At 40.3% G+C, this 20,439-nt stretch overlaps 1 protein-coding gene and 1 long non-coding RNA gene across 7 annotated transcripts in view; one reads left to right on the plus strand and one right to left on the minus strand.

Annotated features, from left to right (window-relative positions):
* PACRG (parkin coregulated) overlaps positions 1 to 20,439 on the plus strand; it is a 494,910-nt gene that overhangs the window by 319,036 nt on the left and 155,435 nt on the right. For 5 of the 6 annotated variants that reach the window (XM_048844071.2, XM_048844070.2, XM_048844075.2 and 2 more), the window contains one exon: positions 18,005 to 18,154. The exons of the other annotated variant lie outside the window; for it this stretch is intronic. In XM_048844071.2, the coding sequence (XP_048700028.1) occupies positions 18,005 to 18,154 (150 nt within the window). The remainder of the gene's footprint in view (positions 1 to 18,004; positions 18,155 to 20,439) is intronic. 6 annotated transcript variants of the gene reach the window in all.
* LOC125633986 (uncharacterized) lies at positions 290 to 19,745 on the minus strand. Its single transcript, XR_007355759.2, has 3 exons — positions 19,628 to 19,745; positions 16,552 to 16,830; positions 290 to 1,007 (listed from the first exon to the last, which is right to left on the minus strand). It is a non-coding gene; the product is annotated as an uncharacterized LOC125633986 (long non-coding RNA).

Consider the following 20,439-nt stretch of genomic DNA (forward strand, 5'->3'; position numbering starts at 1 on the left):
GAAATGAAGCTTTTACTTGATTTTATTATATTTATTAAATATATCCATCTATTTTATAAAATAGCTCATCTCAAAAGACATGAGAAAATAGCAGAAAAAGGTTGGGAATTTTTTTATTTTACGGTTGTATTAACTAGACCTCCCCTTCTACTTATACGCACTATTCTTCCTTGTCCCCTCCGTTCCCATCACATTCCTCGTCAACATGTCTAAATTTGGGCTACTGTTTGACTCAAGGATGCCTCATTTAAAATTTTTGTTGTTTTAAAAAACATTCCGTTTGGAAGTGTTTACAGTTTCAAAAACAGATCTTTATTGAAATGCAGTATGACAGTCAGAAAGTTGTATCACTTCAGGTAGAATGCTGTTGAAACTCATTTCGCTGTAAACACCACATCTAAGTATACGTTTCCTAATTTTGCCCTTTCCTGTTTCTTCAGCCCAGTAGTTGAGCAGACCATTCTTCTGCATCATCCTTCACCTTCTAGCATGCATTTTGACTTCTGCAAAGATTCTTATTGTATTCAACCGTCCAGCCAATAAATATTTCATCAGATTCCCTTGAAATTCCATCAGCGCCTTTCCTTAATTGATCAAAGTCATTACTGCCAATAAACAATAAAACAGCCTTCCCCACTCAGCTGTTGTCTCCACAGGAGGATGGGATCAGGACCTCAACCAGAGTTCTCCCACATGGAACTGTTGAGCAATAACTAGTTAACCCTTAGTTAAGCAAATGTATATTACATGGGGAAGATCAGAATCTCTTCATGTAGACAGGGACTTAGAGTGAAAGTGGAAGCTTCTCTTTTTTCTCCAGTCTCAGAGTGATAGCTTGATTGTTCAGTCAGAAAGGCTGTAACATGAAATTGTTATCTGGCTTATTTTGTGGGGAAGATTCATTCATTCATTTCACTCAGGAGGGAAAGAGGGGTGGGATCCTCTGGGTGAACAGAGAGTAGATTCACTTCTGGAATACTGCAGGATGAGCTAAGTCAAGCAGAACTCTGGGAACAAGAAAGAGAAGCTGCCGTTTAGTTGGGACCTAATATCAAAATACATGCATTTTAAGGACCAGGATTGGTCTTTTATTTACCTGGATATTCTTCTTTTTTAAAAAAGATTAATTAAACAATGTCTCTGGCTGTACTTTAATGTACTCATAGATTTTGTTTGAGGGGATATAATTTCAAAATGTCAAAAGGAGAAATTGTTTTAAAAGTGACACAGTACTGTAGGAACTAAGTGCAAGATGGTTCAGGCTCCTGAAGGAATTATGAAAACCTTCCAATCATTGTTTTAGTTCCTCTATTTGAGGAGAGAAGCTATTAAGTGAGGAGTTTTGTCTTTTTTTTTCATTTTTATTAAGTATTTAAAATTGTATTGTCGGTTATCAAGCTATATTTGAATATAGGAAACATTCAAGTATGTTTTTAGTAATAAAACAAAGCTTCTTGAAACTGTGAAAGCATCTGCAGGAAGGACTCTCTTAACACGATGGCTGCAAGCTGTATAGTCAGGACTTAACAGAATCCTAAGGGGACTGTGGACCCACTGTACTTTTAAAGTGACTACGCAGTAGCTTAATCTACTACACAATTTTCAGCCTCATAGAGAGATATCAACATATAAATATATATGTGGGACTGAGAGAGAGCCTTTTAAACAGTGTCATAATTTTGTTGAGTCAAACATTCAAGAACACACTCATTTTCTGTTTTCAGTTTTATTTCAGTGTACCGTCATTCCTTTCATTCATTTTTATACCTTTTATCAGTTTTAAAATTTGTGAAGTCCATATATCTTTTACTAAAAAAAGCTTTCTCCTTCATTAACACCAACATTAATGTCAAAAAGGGCATTGTCCTCTCAGGCAAATAGAGTAGATAGCTATAATAGACTTTAAATTTGCTATGAGCAGGACCGGCTCTCAGCACCAGCAAAGCAAGCACTTGCTTGGGGTGGCACAATTCCAGGGGTGGCATTCTGGCCTTTTTTTTGCTTAGGCAGTTGCGCTCTCGGAGCTTGGGGTGGCAAATTTTTTGCTTGGGGCGGCAAAAAACCTAGAGCCAGCCCTGGCTATGAGTATGTACTATAGTTACAGCTATAGATTTGTGGGATGCTGCTGCTATCTCCACAATAAACTCAGTTGTCTTTTGAACTCACTGCAGTCTCTCAAGTGTCCTCATCAGTGAGTTATATCTGACTAATCAGCTGTCTCCTAGATCACTGCCATATTGCCACTGGGTGGGGGAAAGAGTAAAACAAATGGAAAGAAGCTTGTTAGGCAAGAGTGTATTTTTGGGAGTGGGAGAGAGTCAAATAAGTCTATAAATAGAAACTTTTGTTAAAAAAAATTTCCCTCCCCCATGTACATCAAAGAATACCAGTGAGGGGCTGCTTTCTAAAAGACATTTAAAATGTGGCATAGCAATACTGTATCATATTTGTAATGCTTTTAAAGAGCAATTTATCCTTCTCCTGCCCTACATGTTCTTGCTTAACACAGTTCATAATTTTGACTATTACAACCTCAAGCTGACAAATATTAGTTAATCAACATATGAAAATCACTTCCTTCATAACAATTTCTCTCCAATAGGATAGCAAGGCAATGTCTGAAGAGAAGCAAGATAGTGATAGCAAAAAATTGAATCAATTCATTACTCTAATGCATGAACAGGATTAAAATAATATGGACGAATGCAGGTTAGGTCCAAATATAATTGCCTTTCATCATTTCACACCTTTGAAAGACTGTCTGTCCAAACTCCTTGTAAAAATATTTTTACAACACTTTATAACAATAATTCAACAACATGGAAGAAATTCAGAACAAGAATGAATGACTTGTCTGGAAAGATTAAAATATATGTCATCTTGCAGTGATTAAGTAGGATGACACAGTCTACCAGTACAGTTAGATGGGTATAAAAACAAGGTAAAATAAATTATTTAAAGGTGTTCAAAATAGATACACCGATAAGTGATATCATCCAACTAAAAGAATAGCAGGAAAAATTTCCTAAGAGCAAAGTCTGTAGACCCTTCATTATCTTCCAAGGGAAATGGAGAAAGCCCCATTGCATTAATCATCTAGACTGGAAATGGATCAAGCATTTGAGAATATGCTGCAGGAAATTTTCCTGAGTTGGCCACAAGATGGACAAGTTGACCAAATGAGAGGTGGGTGAGTGCTTCACTCAAGAAGTGCTGGAACACAAGTACTGGAACTGCCGTAATGCGCCGTTTCCACTCACCAGAAAAGTGGTGGAACAGTATCCCAGAGTATTCCAGCAGGACTCAAGCACTGCAAATGAGTCTTTTCCATCTCTGTGTTCCATGGTAAAGTATACATTTCACAAAGTCACACTGGAATAATTCTCCCCTCATCTGATCGGAAAAACTCATTCTTCATTCCAAATTCAAGTCCCCTGAATCTCTAGAATAATTTCACAAAAAAGTATCTTGCAGAATTACTGTGCAAGTTATAATGCATAACACACAGTGAAATATCTTCATACTTGTGAGGCAGGAGAATATTTTTATCCTCATATTACCAATCGGGAAAGCAAGGTAGAAAATGATTAAACTTGCCTCAGGTCACAAAGTGTGGCAGAGATAGGAATACAATCCAGATCTCTCGCATCTCTGGACTGTGCCCTAGAAAGACCATCTGACCAAAACAAAAATTTACCATGAGAGCTTTGAATCCAACATGAATTCCCAATTTGTATCCATTTATGTATTCAGGCAATAATTAAAATAGTACTGCAAAGACCCTGTTTCTCGATTACTTTGTTCCAATGTTTGGCACAGAGATGGGGGACAAACCTGCCTTTAAGCAATATTTGTGTTTCCTTATTTTCAGTTACAGTAGCCCTGAGGCTGCACTAATTTGCAATCAGGTGGATCAAGGCCCCTAGTGGCCATGGGCTGCCAAGAATAAAACAAAACTGGATGACTATTATAGTATTTACTTAGCAATGGAAAGCTAGTGTTTTAGATTTCTATCTAATCATTAAAGGAGTATGTAAAATTTCTTTTTGATAGCTATTCTGTTTCAAAATTGTTGATTTAAATCTTAGATTTGTCAGAATAAATTATAAATAACATTTGAATAATAATATACAAAAATGTAATGCACAATGACTTACTTTAAGAAGCAGTAACTGCACCCATGTATAGTTCACTTTAGGTGTTCCGTAGATGCCTGAGAAGCTGTCTTTGTATTAGATATTTTATTGTACAACAGAATTCATATTGCTCTTTAAAAATGTAACTTAGATGGAAATACTGCTACAACACAATTTCATTGACAAGAGTAAATTGCTGATTGAGTCAGAAGTGAACCAGTTCCATCACAAACAGTCGTAAAATTTTAGTCTGAGAGGCTGTGTTACCATGCTCAAACATTTCTGCTGTGACAGGCTAGATCACAGATATCTTAAGCTTTGCTGAAACTCAATTTCACTAAGGAAAAATAGCTTTTTATAGGTTTTAGATATGGAGAAATATGTGAGAAAAGAGCTGAACAGTCCTCCATAGTCTGACCTACAGCGTCCTTTCTAATGTCCTCATAGATCTCTGAATTAATGTGATTGTTTCCTCTGACTCCCCATTGTATTGATTTGTAAAATGTTGGTTCATTTCATGGGCGATAATATAGTTTTTAAATTTAGTATTAAATCAGGGTCACTGTTGCATAAAGCATGTGAGGCTGTAGTTATTACTGTTAGCCACTATTAAAAGTGGATTTGCACTGTAGTACTATTTTCCCTTGGATATCTTCACATTATTGAGTAGCTTGGTGATATCTTACACCTCCCTCTTTTGCAGAAAGCTTAAACCATATTCATGCAATGTGCTCATAGATCGACCTTCCTTAACTGGACATTTTTACCCTCTAATAAAGTATACCTTTAGTAAATTGACTAATTTCTGTTTAACTATAGGCCTAAAGAAAAAAATCCTGACTCTATTAAAATCAGAGATTGAAAACTAATTCTGAACAAACTTCCTCTTTTTTGAAGACATGGCTTGCATTCAAAGAAAGCAAAAGTCTTTGATTTTTGTTTGTTTCCTGATTCTGAAATATTGACGCATTTACATCCAACAGTTGAAAAAACAAAATGTATGTTGGCAATTACCAGGCTTAGATTGGATTCTGCAGCTCAGAAAATGTTACTTCAGTATTTCCAGATATTGTAGCGGGTTTTTTTCTTATTACCTCCAATCTTAAATTTACTTCCATCCTCTAACCACTACAAAATTACCTGACCTGTTCCACTGGAAAAGCTTCATCCAAAACTGACTGTCATCTCACACACATTTAGAGGGTGAAATCTGCAAATTAATTGTATCATCCAATAAGCCTTTAATACTTAGGAGGGCTGGGGTTAGAAATAGAGTTTGTGTGGTAGGACTTTGTGTGGTAAAAATAGAGGGGAGAGGTAATTGCATGAAAATAGGGACAAAATGGGGAGAGGAGGAGGCCAAATCAGGAAAAGGGAATGGAAAGAAATATTAGCCTCAGGGAAAACATGGAAAAAGACTGGGGAAAAAATTCAGCAAGTTAGAGGGGAAAGTAAGAAATCAGATGAAAAGGGAGGGAGAACAAAGGAAGCTTAATACTTTTTTAAACTTATGGAAAGTTAGCTTTGTACAATATTTTGCTATCTGTATTAAAATATTTGTGTACATGAACATTTTCCCAGCTTTGGAAGAGGAGGGGTTGACACTCCATCCTACATCTGGCCTTCTTTGGATGCTATAAAGCACACTTGTTTTCTTTCTGAAAAGTTAACGAATGCTATTGGAAGTATTGTCCAGGTAATAAATAGGGAAGGATTAACTGCTTTATTAAAATCCATTCAAGATATTGTCTTGGTGGTAGAGGCTGAGGATGTCATCTATATTGCAACTGAAAACCATGACTGGCCCATGCCAGCTGACTTGTACTCACAGGGCTTGGGCTGTGAGCTGTTGGAGCTTAGACTCCAGGACCCTGTAAGGTGGGAGGGCCCTAGAGAGTGATGAGCTGCCAAAATCTTAACAACCAGTTCCCTCCTCACCCCACGAGGGGGTTGTGGCCCGCTCCCCGGGGACTCCTGCCCCATCCAACCCCCCGTGTTCCTTGATGCCCCCCCCCGGACTCCTGCCCCATCCACTCCCCTCCCCTGACCACCCCCAGAACTGGGCAGGAGGGTCTAGTGGGCCACCATAGTGGGTGCCCACCCCGCCCCTAAGAGCCAGAGGGACCTGCCAGGGGATGAGGTGGGGAGTCCCGGTGGTGCTTACCTGGGGCGGCTCCCAGGAAGTATCCAGCAGGTCCCTCTGGCTCCTAGGGTTGGGGGAGCGTAGTTATGGGGGGAGCAGGGGGATCACATCAAAAGTGGCACCTTAGGTGCTGACTCTGTGGCTGCTCCAGGGCTGGAGCACCCATGGGGAAAATTTGGTGGGTGCAGAGCACCCACCAGCAGCTCCCCACGCCCGGCCCCAGCTCCCCTCCGCTCTACCTCCTCCCCTGAACACGCTGCCCGGCTCTGCTTCTGCCCCCCTCCCCCCCCCCCCCCCAGCTTCCCACGAATCAGCTGTTCGCACAGGAAGCCTGGGAGGGCTGAGAAGCAGGTGGTGGCTTCGCGCTCAGGCCCAGGGAGGCAGAGGTGAGCTGGGGCGGGGAGTGGTTCCCTTGTGCCCCCCCCCGGCCTGGATTACCTGCTGTGGTGCAGGCGGCCCTCCTTGCACCGCCCTGCCCAGCTCACCTCTGCTCCGCCTCCCTGGGCCTGAGCGTGAAGCCGCCGCCTGCTTCTCACCCTCCCCGGCTTTCCGCGCAAACAGCTGATTTGCGGGAAACCGGGGGGGGGGGGAAAGGGGGCAGAGAAGCGGAGCGGAGCGGTGCGTTCAGGGGAGGAGGCGGAGGTGGAGCAGAGGTGAGCTGGGGCCTAGCACAGGCTGGGGAGCTGCCGGTGGATGCTCTGCACCCATCAAATTTTCCCTGTGGGTGCTCCAGCCCCGGAGCACCCATGGAGTCGGCACCTAAGGTGCCATTTTTGGCCACTTGTTAAATTTAGAAGCCCTTTTTAAATTTAACAACCGGTTCTAGTGAACCGGTGCGAACCGGCTCCAGCTTGCCACTGGCCCTAGAGCTAGGGCTGCAGCCTAAGCCTAAATGTCTACATTGTAGTTAAACAGCCCTGCAGCCCGAGTCCTGTGAGCCTGAGGCTGTCACAAGCCAGCCATGAGCGTCTAACTGCAGTCTAGACATACCCAGAGAGGCAGAACTCGTAGCCCTGATCCATCAATGCAATTAGATATGTATGTAACTGAAATTAAATGGGGACTACTCATATGCTTAAGTGTTTTGCTGGATCAGGGCTCCAATTCTGTTCCCAGCTTGGTCAATAAGTCACTGTGTGACCTTAGCATTTCTGTGCCTCAGTTTACTCATCTATAAAATTGGCATACTTCCTTAGTGTGAGTATTTTGTGCTGAAAGGTGCTATGAGCGGGGGAGGAGATGCAAGCCTGAGCAAATGTATTTTTCAGAGGTCACGAATCATTTGCTCTTTAAACTTTACTTTTTCATTAATTTCCACTATTTAAGGAAATTAGACTGTAATATCTAAGACAGTAAGTACTTGGGGTTTAAAATCAACAAAATTAAGTATGCCACAACAATAGAAGTTTCTTTGCCCTGTGGGCTCGTTACCCTGCAGGAGAACTGATCTACATCATTTTGTCCCACTCTAATAGAGGAGAATTCTACTTAAGACAAAGAATCTGCTAAAACAAATGCTGCTTCTACCAGTATGTGGGAGGCGAGGAATGCAAAACAAGACAGGCTTCAGTCTTTGGTCTTGAGAACTGTATTAATTTAGATGGAATACATAGGCCCAAAGAGTCAAAAGTGTAAACGTGACCTAGTCCACTCTCCAATATTAAACAGTTTTAAACAAGATTCAGTGTTTGGTATACAGAGACCTTAGCCTGTTTAGTATGATGGCAAACACGCCATTATAAATCTTAACTTTTGATTAAAGATACAGAAAGGAAGGAAAAGCAGTTGGAACATGTGTTTAATGTAAAGTACTAAATAAGGCTTTTATTTTAACTATTCCCCTTGTTCCCTTTTCTTTTAGCTGGAGAGAGCTTTTAGAAGGAGAAAACTCTTGTTTGACAGTGGGGTGGTTTGTTTGGTTTGTTTGTTTTTTTTAAAGCTAGTGTTAAAGATGATAGCAACAGTCCTTTTGGGGGGAAAGAGATGAAGTTACTTGAGGTGAGCTGGAACTGCTATTATTGCTGTTAAAGTCCAATCCCATTTCCTAAAAGACAGATAAACACACAAAGGAGAAGGAAAACAGCAAAGTTAGAAAATGCAGCTTCTGTCTCTTGTGTTGACTTTCACTTGCAACCTCACTGCTGGAAAAACACAGGCCCAGCACATTGTCTTATCAGCCACTCCAAGATCTGACAAACTTGTGCCCAACATCGGGCTGTTTAGGGAATTGCATTTAGCCACCTTTCTGGTCACAGGCTTACAGCAGGGTTGCAAAATATACAGTCTTGGCTGGCTAAGCAAGATTTTATTAGACAGAAGGAAAAGAGAGGGATAGGAAAGAAAATAGGAAAAGAAAAGGAGATGGTTGGGATTCAACTGGATCTGGTGGAGGTGGTGATGTCTACCTTTCTCTCTTTGGCCTGGTCTGGTCAGCACATCATTCAGGTTTAGGATGAAGAAAGTCCAACATCCCAGGAGATGGTGAGGGTGACAGCTATGATAGTGAAGCCCCCTTCTTCCCCTTCATTTGTCTTTTAGTTAGCCCATATTGTAGTTGCTTTCATCCATGTTTTTCCCTGAAAATCTCTTTTTGAGACCCCAAAAGGGGAGTGATGGGAAGAATGGTCCATTTACTTGTTGTTTTATTCATCCAATTAGGCCTAAAATTTGACATACCAATTTTAGTTAATTCATTTTTGGTTCTTAACTCCTTTTGATTACAAGGCATGATTTTTAACAGTTTGTGTTATATTAGTAGGCCTTTTTGTTAGGACTTTTTTTCCCCTCCCTTTGTACCTTTTCTCCATCAACACAGGTTATTGTGAAATTTTACTTATTTTTTATAGTTGAGCTCACAATTAGGGTAAATTTTTGTAGGCCCAGTTATTACAACAGAAAGGAAAACAAAATGGAAATTGTCAGCACAAGCTTTTTAATATGGATTCTCAGGTAAGTGCCTTTGAAAAGTAGGTTTAAACTGATGAAAGTGAAGCTCAAAGCAATCAGAAGCTAATTATTAAAATACTTTAAAATAACAAAACTAACCAAATTTGTTATGTTTTGAGAGGAAAATAGAATATTGGAGAATTCAATTCAGTTCTTCAATGTCTGGGTTCTCAATATTCTATCTGGGAAAAAGGGCTCTAACCTGATCAACTTTATTAAAAACATCTAGTCTGATATATTAAAACTAGATCTCCAAGAGGATCCACTCTGGGGTGGGGGGATGTTAGCTGCATTCCCTTGCGTACGAAGCCTATTAATACCAAAGAAGGTGACGTGAATTTTACAATATCTGACATCTGAGACTGACCCAGGAGATACAGGAGCCTCCAAAGTGCCAGACAAAAACAAAACGTCAACATAGATGACTCCAAGGTCCTTATCACCCAGATGTTGGAACTATTGCTCAAGGAAAAAGAAAAAAAAGAGTTGAACAATGGAAAACAATTTCTAGCAGGGAATGAACAAACTGCATTACTTTTATTAGCCAAGCTGTGAGTTAATGAATAAAACAAAACCAAAAAAACCCCTATAATATATATATATATATATATATATATATATATATATATATATATATATATATATATAGGAACAAATTTCAGCTTTACAACTCTTTGAACAAATAAATGAATACTAGATTAATGGAGAATTTGAAAATTATGAACTTGCAGCCACTGGTAATAAAGTGTAATGACTGAAAAATTTCAGTGAATTGTTTATTGCATATTGAACTCAGGGTTGGTTGTGTTGTTGTGGGTTTTTTTTTTTTTTTTTTGCTTTTGTTCTTTACTAATTTTAACAAGTAGCAGTACTGGGAAATAGCCCCTAAAAAGAAACTTACAGTGCTGCTAATGTACTTTAAAAATCCAGATATATCTATTACTGTGCTTTAAAAGTAAAGGAGGAAAAATTGGGCTTATCCCTTTTAAAATCAATTATTTATCCTCTGTTTTATTTAATATTGCTTTCTCATAGTTACTGTGAACTTCAGAAAAATTGTTAATCATTTGAAGGATTCATTAAAACGTACACAGTTTTACTTACAAAATTTTCTAAAGTAAAACTAACTTAACTAGATAAGCAGCACAATCCAAAGTGTTTTACAAAGGTTAGAAAACCTGTAACATTTACATAGTTTAAGTATGGATCCATAGACTGAGGTATTTCCATTGGAAAGATTATAGGGACTCCCTTAATCTGTCTCCCTATCTATATTCTTATCACTATAGTATCTGAGCAGCTCCTTCTGAAGAAAAGTGCAGCCAAAGCACAAGTCAGACAGTCAAATAGCACTACATCCATCTTCAATTATAGGACAATACAAATCATTGTAACCCACCCCACAAACAAATGGAAAACAGTTCTTTCTTTCTTCCTAAAATTGCTGCTCAGCAGAATCCCACAATCAAATTAGTACAGTGCAGGCTTGCTGAGCAGAAAGAGGCTACCTACTATTAGGGGAATGGAGTCCTCTAAGTAGCAATTAGGAAATGGAAGTATGTCTTAACTATCAAGCAGTCAGAATAGACTGGTCATTGACTTATTTGCTTTGATGAGAGCTGGAAGGGTCCCACCTTGGTCAGCAGATTCCAAGAACACGAGGCAATAGCTCAGTTTTCTTTCTCAATAAGAGCACTTTTGATGGCCTACATTTTCTTCAGCTCCTTGAGCAGTATATAGTGAGTCTTATCCAAACACTTTCACAGAGGCCTGGTTGCAGGCATTTTTAGATTGATGTCCTGGCTCTGTATAATGCTGCTAGCACCTCCACACATCCTTCAGTTCTTGCAAACCTCAGAAAGTATTAAGGTTCTCCAGAGTATGTGGACGCTGTGGACACACGCTTATTTCAGATACTACAGTGAATGCCTCCTCCTTTGGTTAGTGAGGAAGAATGCAGTGACAGTAATTCACAGAGAATAATTACTAGATTAAGAAATTAAACAAATATTTACCTCATCTGTTTCTAATTGATATATTGGGGCAGATACTGACCCTAATTATATTTTTATATAGTGCCAGCATAATGGAGCCCAGAGTTGGCCGAGGCGGCTATGCATACCAAGCATAAATGTTTAGTAACAAAAGTTGTATGGGCAACTTGATCTTACTTTTGATAGTTACAAGCATTTCCCTATTTTGCATTGCAGTTTTCTAAAATTTAGAGGCCTCCAAGATTGAGTGTGTATATGCTATTCTATTCAGATTCTTATACCATACCCATCACCATAGCAATGGACATCATAAGCCAATTCTTTCTTTTGCTGCATATGTGTTGCTACCATTGAAATTAATAGGAATTTCACAAGTATAGCTCTTTTCTATTAGTGGAACTGTCTATTAGGGATGTATTCTACACTTTGTGCATATATGGAAATAAAGTTAGCATTTAAGGAGGTTATTTATGCAAATCGCAAGGATACATATGCCCGTAGTTTTTCCATGAATCTGTTTTACAGACACCTGCAGTTAGATTTAATGTAAAATATTTTTTTGCTACTTTGATTGCAATTCTGAGCTAGCTTATGATTCTAGGTGATGGCAGCAGAAGTGAAAATTTAGTTCTTTGAAGGCCTCTATGCATTCCCACTCAAGGGACTCAGCACCTCTAGCACTGAGCTGTGGAATTGTATAGACAAGCCACATCCGCTGGGGGGTACAATAGCGCTTTTTCATAGGATGATATAATTGGCTCAGTCTATATACAGGAGCATGCTCCCTGGCCCACCTCAATTCCTTCTCTGTTGAGAGCTAATGGAACTATCTTTCCTGTCTCTGAGGGTAGTTAGCCTGTTTTCTACAAATAGTTTGTTAGTTAGCTAGCTAGAACTCTTGGCCTTTGGTTACCTCTGAGATCATGTTGGGTCCTAAAACCTCTATAGGATTTAAAAGATGTGCAACATGCTCAGCTATCTACCCTGAGACAGACTCATGGGTTTGGTGCCTGGTGTGCTTGGGAGAATTGCACACCATATCCCATTGCACTATTTGCCTAATTTTTACTCCTCAGACATAAAAGAACAGGCAGCTCAGACCAGGCTACATGCACATTTGGGTTTGGTAAGCCTCCAGACCATCCTGATATTCCTGTGAAAATTTTGAGGTCTACTTCTGTGGAGAGGTCTTCTGTAAAGAAGCCTAAGATGCACATAGACCAGTGATACTCAGACCTCAGTGGTTCAGGAACCAAATTGGCGATCAACATTCCAAAGAAGAGCCACAGTAGTGTGAATGCATTGTTTCATTTGCTATAGTACTATATATTCATATTTAAACAGTGTGACACAGGAAATATTTAGTTTATATAAAATTCTCACAGCAAAAGGGATGGATCACTTGGTGATTTCCTGTTCTGTTAATTTCCTCTGAAGTACCTGGCACTGGCCATTGTCAGAAGACAGGATACTGGGCTAGATGGACCATTGGTCTGACCCAGTATGGCCATTCTTGTGTTCTTATATTCAAAATGACTCAGCAAGCATTATTATATCAACTACAATTAGTTATTAACATAGTAAAAGCATCCTGATTGGTTAATAACTTACATTGGTTAATAGTAAAACACTGTGAGATTTAATTATCATGTGCTGCAAAGAGCTGCAGCAGACACATTAAAGAGCCACATCCAGCTCCTGAGCCTCAATCTGAGTATCACTGACCTTGACACTCCTGCCTCAGCACCTCCCTTGATGTTGGGCCTGAGGTTAGGGTTGCCAATCCTCCAGGATTGTCCTGGAGTCTCCAGGAGTTAAAGATTAATCTTTAATTAAAGATTGTCATGTGATGAAACCTCTAGGAATATGTCCAATCAAAATTGGCAACCCTAAGATCCACCTACTCAAAAGCTAACACCTACAGCAGCTGAGCTTCCCACTCAACACTGTCCAGTACTGCAAACTCTATCTAGACAGTCCACACCAGTGCCATGATATGTATCAGCAATACTGTCAGGAGGAACAATTCCTTTGAAGCCATTAGAATTGACACTGGTTGATACCATAACCAAAAGGCATGCTTCCACATCTCTGACTCTGCTACAGGGAAAAAGGAGAAGAGGTAGCATTCCAAATCGCAAAGGGAGTCTGAGGAGAAGAAGAAGAGAGGAGGCATTCTTCTCTTTCTATCACTGGTTTCTTCGAGGACTCCTTACAGATGCCAATGCCAGCTTTGGCCCACACTCCTCCATCTGAGACACCAGTTTTTTAGACACATCACTGGTGTGTATCCCTCCAGTGCCATAAATTTCTCTTTTTTCGTGAAAACTCCATCAGAGCTATTAGCTTTGCCTCCACTTCTTGATCACACAATAGCATTTTCCACTTACTTCAATTCAAAACATTCTGGAGAAACATGGGTTTCTCTCAAAACCAGCCATTCAAGTTCTCCTGGTCAACTCAAAGGAGCCCAATCGCCTTCCTTCAAAAAAGACTCTGTCAGGACAGAAAGATATTAGGAAGGATCCTCATCAATTACTCACATTGCCCTTCATTTAGGAGTCCATTTTAGATGCTGCCAAACCCCGTTCAGCACTGACTTGGGCATCAGCATTAACACAGTTGCCAATGATCCTTGCACTGGGTGCCGAGTGTTTTCCTACATTAAAGAGTCTGGGGCCCTTAAAGGGAAAATCTTCTATTACTTTCTGAGAGGCTGGAGCAAAGCCTATTGTTTGGAGTCATAAGTATCTCCTCAGAGCTGTGCCAGTGGCTGCAGAGCTTGTAGTTGTATCTGAGGGGCCGTAAACTTCCCTCAGAGTACACTTAACTAATGTCCTCCCCTCAGCAAGTTCTTTGCAGCTGCTCTGTGCTCTTCAGCTAAAATACTAGGGAACAGATTAAGAATCATAGCCTGGTCTCTGGGACTTTCCCAGTTTGCATCTACTGCTAAAAGAAAGTCAGATTATACAAATTTTCAATTTCTTAAACAGCCTCCCTCCCCAATTCAATACCAACAGAGTACCTCAGTGGTGATACTAGTCTTCAGCTTCTTTTAAAATGGCTTCTGTAGAAAGAACACAATCCAGAAATCCTACATTGCATGTTGTCACAAGGTCCCAAACATCACTTGGATGGATGCTCAAGAGCCATACCCCTCTCCCTCAACAGGTCAGACCTCATCCTTCTTCAATGCCTGGTGCCAGATTATTTGGATTGTTGGGTATTGGAGACCATAAATGATGGCTACATAATCCAGTTTCATACAGGCCTCCTTCATTCTCCTCTCACCTCCAAACCTCCTTTGGGGACCCCTCTTGTGGAAAAAACTCCTATTGGAGGACATAAGCTCCCTTCTTCAAAAGGGTGCTGTAGAGGAGCAATACCAAGGGAAAGGGTTTTACTCCAGATGTTTCCTAAGGCCATCCTGGACCTCAGAAACCTCAACAGGTACATAAAGACTTTCAAGTTCAGGATGCTAATACTGGGGGACACCATCCCATTCCTGTTCTCAGAAAAATCACCTTTATTAGTTGGTCCTGGACTCCACTCAGGTGAGGGTCTACCTCCTGGAAGATATATTTCTGAAAATAAGAGACTTTCTGCAAACTTGCAGGGATCAACCTGTGTAAACACACTTTTCCCTAAAGCGTATAGGTCTCATGACCTCATCAACTTACATGATAACCTTTCCTTGCCTAAGAATGAGGCCCCTCTAACTTTAGGTTGTATGTCATTACAGACTCATTGTACACAGCCTGAAAAGGATTGCTTCAACAGCTACCCTTGTGTAAATTTAGAGACAATGTACTCCAGGGACTGTTGTTCAGTCTTCTATACCCTATTGTTACAATCACCACAGATGCCTCCATCCTCAGCTGGGGTGCTGATTGCCAGGACCTCTGTGTAAATGGACAGTGGAACATTTTGGAGTCCAAACTCCACATCAGTGTCCTGGAACTCAGAGTGGTGAGATAAATCCTAACAGCCTTCCACACAACATCAAATAGTACAGGTACTTACAGACAATACCATGGGCATGTATTAAATCAATAAGCCGGGAGGAGCATACTCCTGTGTATGGTGGCAAGGATACTGTGGCTATGGTTTATCCACCATCATATTTACCGTAAAGCAGTACACCAATCAAGGGAAGAGAATGTATAGGCAGAAACACTCAGCAGGAGGGTGTATGATCCGCACTAATGGTTCCTGAACCAATGACATCCTCACTTTTATTCAGGTAGGGATAACTAAATATCTGATCTCTCAGTCCTTGTCCTCAAAGGAAACCCACACAACACCTTCAAAAGATGAGCCTGGGAGCTTAAGTTCATAATTCCGCTGGACATTAAAAACCATGGACTTAATAGAGGCACTGGTTCATTACAACAATTTGTAATATAACCTACTGCCTGCTAACCCTTAATTGCCCACTTCATTTTAAGTGGTCCCTTACATGGTTTGTGAAACCCTTATGCTTTACAATGTGCCCCACCTCATATTTAGCTCAGACACTCTGGTTACTTTCCCCAGACCTGAGAAAGATCTCTGAAGCTCAAAAGTTTATCCTTTCCCCCAATGACTAAAGAGTTAATCCCATCACAAGAGGGTATACCTGCAATTTTAGAATATCTGTTGTACTTGAAATCACAAGCGTTAGCAGTAACTTCCCTCAAGGTTCATTTGGCTGCTAAATTGGCTTATCATAACTTGGTCAGGGATAATCCTATATTATCTCAACCCACAGTTTCATGTTTTCTAAAGGGACTAACGCCTTTCCCCGTGAGAGAACTTCTTCCTACCTAGGACTTGAATCTAGTACTTACTATGCTTATGTGTCCTCCCTATGAACCACTGACCTCGGCACCCTTAGAACATCTGTCTATCACAACAGAACTCTTAATCTCCTCTGCAAAGAGGTTTAGTGAGCTCAGTGCCTGGATGGCCATTCCATCCTATGCGGTAGTAGCTAGTAGAGAGAAAGTTGTCATGGGACCTCACCCTAGTTTTATGTCTAAAGTTATCTCATATTGTCACCTGTCACAATCTCTGTCCCTCCCCATTTTCTTCCTCAGGTCTCATGCTCAACCAGGGGAGTCTCGTGATAGAGCTTTGCAAAGTAGCAACATGGAGTTCAGTCCATGCTTTCATTAAGCACTAGTCATTGGACATGGCATTGTATACTGGTGCTTAATTTAACAGAGCAGTGCTGTAGTCCATTTGTGCCTAGAACTCCTTGCCCACCATACTCTGATGGGGGCACTGTTTGCTAATCTCCCATTAGTGGGAATGCACAGAGGCCCTAAAAGAAGAAATATAGGTTACTTACTGGTAAGTGGTGGTCTTCAAGAGTTGTTTCTGTGCATTCACACTACCCAACCACCTTCTCCTCTGCCTAGGCGTTCTTTGTGTTTCTGCACTCCTCGGGCTAGGGAGAAGGAACTGAAGTAGGCTGAGGTGTGCACTGCCTTCTATATACAGTGTCGATGATGTCATCTTACAATGAGAGCACTACTGCATCTCCCAGTGGATGTGGCTTTTGTATATAGTTCCATAGCTCAGTGCCAGAGATGTTAAATGCCATTAGTGTGAATGCCCAAAGGCAGCTCTAGAAGAACAACAATTACTAGTAAGTAACTTTGATTTTTCCCCCCAAATATATACAATTAATGTGTGATCTGCAGTTCGTGAACACTTGACAGTGTATACAGACAGTATATCAGTTATGGTAGTTTTATCTAACTGACATCTGTATCATGAAAGGTGGTGTCATCAATTATTTTTTCAAGCTTATTTCAGAAATAAATATTTTGTTTAAAAATATTGGGCTATTTCTTGGGGGGGGGGGGAAAGCTGTCATTTTATACTGGCTTTGCACCCCCTTTGCACAGGTGTAAACATTTACATAACATGCAGGCCAGAGGAGAATCAGACCCATTCACTTTATAGTATTATATGTGGCAGTTGCTCCCAAAATGTGGAATTTTGGTAGTAAGCAGTATAACAGGAGGAATTTTGCAAAAACAATAAATATTTTTCAAATAGAAGTCATTTTGAAATTAAAAAAAAGGGAAAGCAAACTAATTTCTCTATTATTAAAACCAAGAAGGAACTGAGACAAAAGGTATTTATGAAATGTCATCAGACTGAAAGCAAAGAGAAAATTCAGCTGCAACTACTAAAAAAATCTCAAATAGGCAAGACAGAATCTTTCTTTTTTCGTATCAGAATGTGTGTCTTTTAAAAGAAGCCTACAGGGTTTTTTCCCCCCTCCCTACAAACATTTATCTCATTGTACTAGTTCTCAGAATAGCTGGAATTGTTAATTGAAATGAATAAAATGATAGCTAAGCAAATGGGTGCAAACTCACAAACAGGCTAATTGTTGCACTAGAATGTGTCTGTTGTCAACCTTCACAGGTTGTCTTGCAGTTCCATTGGCCCCAGTGGTACTTACTGAGGATTTCTTTTTATTATTTATTTATTTGGACCAGACTAGTAACACAGGCAGCATGAGAGAATAATGAGCTGCATTCTTGGGGTTATGAGGACTCAGTATAAATTGTGGGAACAAATAACAATCAGACAAGGCAGGGTTTTATAACATCGAGGCCACAATCCATCTCTGGGATCTTTCGGAGCTGAGCTAATAAAGGCCCACTTACAATCCCCAACAAAGTATAGTTTAATTAAATTTGCCCATTAGAGGACTTCTCCCCCTCCCTTTTACATTCTAAAAATTAATTCTTCTGTTTCTGCCTGTCTTTCTTTCTACATCACAGATGCACTGAACCTTCGTAACCGACAGGTCATCTGCATCACGCTCAAAGTCCTCCAGCACCTGGTGGTGTCAGCTGACATGGTGGGGGAAGCCTTGGTGCCCTATTATCGTCAAATCCTCCCCATCCTAAACATCTTTAAGAATATGAATGGTGAGTTATCCTACTAGTCACTGTGTCTTTGAACCCTAAGGCAAAATGGGGCTTGAGGCAGGGTTAATTAACAATGTCATTAGGATTTATTACTGCATATAAACCCAGATCCATTTGGAGCTCTAAATAATGTAACCCCCACTGCTATTCCCTAGGGATGCAGTAAAATTAACAATTTCATTTATTACTCCTTGCACGTACAGCTTATTTAACACAGTACAAAAGCACTGAAGCAGTTCTGTAATCTTCCAATAATTAAATTGTAAAGTTTTGTAATAGTCTTTTGACTACATTAAGAGATTGCAAAGGTTTTTTCTTTTCTTTTCAGCATGGTAATTTTAAGTTCACAATTTTAATTCTGTCCTGGGTTCTCCTCACCAGTAAAGTTCATTCTTACCCATTGTTGCTTTTTGGTTTAGGAGAGAATAAAAAGAAAATTATTAACCAGTTTAGTCAATTTGACAGACAAGAAAAATTATCTCTAGCAAAGCAGTGAAGTTTGGAGTTATTTTTGCACAGTTAACAGGCTTTACTATGGAAGAAATTTAGAACCACTTCATGTGCCACACTCTTGAGTAAGTTGTTTTCTTTGTAGTTCAAAATTCCATGGCCAGTTTTGTTGTTGTTTTTTAAACAACTACAACAAGTACTGCATGGAGTATTATTACACCATTCTCACAAACCTGAACCAAACTATCTCCAAAGTGTCTTGTTCCTGTAGTAAATCTCTTGGCATATTATGTGTTCAATCACTTACTAAGTTATTGACTTCGAAGTTTTATGCTATTCACATGCAATACTGTAGGTTAAAATAAGTTAATTGCTAACAACCATGCTAATAAAGGTTATAATGTAGGCAGGGTGTCTATGAAACTCATGTTATTTCAGTGTTTAGCCACTGCGCTACCTCCTGGGTTTTGGTTTTGTTCTTTATTAACTTTTTATTAAGACAAAGTTACAATAAAATGTTAACATACTATATCGTACATTATTTATTTGGGATCAACATAATATTCAAAGTACCTGGCTAAAGATTCCAGTTTGCTGGCTGGGAAACCCTGGTTCTCTGTGTATGCTAAAAAAGGATGACCAGATTTCTAAATACTGGTCTTCTTTTTGGCGCTTCTCTTGTGTATTGGATGTGAAAATTTGTCCATTACAAGGACATTCCATATTTTTTATACAACAGGAGGAGGAGTCAAATTTTTCCAATAATGTGCAGTATAGAGTCTAGTTACTAAGAATAAAAAATAAATTAATTTGTTTGGTTTTAAATGTAGATCCTTTACTGGAGCATTAAGTAAGAAGGTCAGGGGATCACTAGAAAGCCAGCATTTAGTCATAAAATGAATCTCTAATAATTTCCTCCCAAAACCAGCTAATTCCCGAACACAACCACCCTATGTAAATATGTTCCCTTTTCCTGCAACCTTTCCAACTGAGCACCTCCCCAGTAGCAAAAATATTATGCACCTTAACTGGAGTCAAATACCGTCGATACCAGTGGTGGGCAGCCTGTGGCTCATCAAGGTAATCTGCTGGCAGTCTGCGAGACAGTTCGTTTTCATTGACAGACCGTCTGCAGGCATGGCCGCCCGCAGCTCCCGGTGGCCTCAGTTCAACATTCCTGGCCAAAGGGAGCTGGGGGAAGTGTCAGCCAGCATGTCTCTGCAGCCTGCACCGCTTCCCCCAACTCCCATGGACCAGGAGCGGCAAACTGCGGCCACTGGGAGCTGTGGGCAGCTGTGCCTGCGGATGGTTGGTCAATGTAAACAAACTGTCTCGCAGCCTGCCAATGGATTACCCTGATAGGCTGCAAGTTACCCACCACTGATCTATTGAATACATTTTCTTATTTATTTATTAACTCTTTTTGAGAAATGCAGAAATATCTGTCCAGAGACTCTAATGGGGTTTAGACTTCTAGGTTCCTTTAAAAACTGTATGTAAAGGACATTGAATTAAACAGCGAACATGTTCTAATAAACTGTAGACCGTGTACCATGTATAAGGCTATGTTTTAGTCATGGGTATTTTTAGTAAAAGTCATGGACAGGTCACAGGCAGTAAACAAAACTTCACAGCCCATGACCTGTACTATATACCCCTGACTAAATCTTGCAGGGCGGGAGCCACCCAGTGGGTGCCATGGGTGCTGAGGCAGGGGAGGCGGTAGCGCGCGGTCCTGGACCCCTGCTCATGCTACAGGGGGGACTGTTGGCAAGGGTCCCTATCTGGCTCCACTCCTCCCCAGAAGCAGCGACATCCCCCATCATCTTCTCCTC

This window comes from Caretta caretta, chromosome 3 (genome assembly GCF_965140235.1).
Source record: "Caretta caretta isolate rCarCar2 chromosome 3, rCarCar1.hap1, whole genome shotgun sequence".
Taxonomy (NCBI): Eukaryota; Metazoa; Chordata; order Testudines; family Cheloniidae; genus Caretta; species Caretta caretta.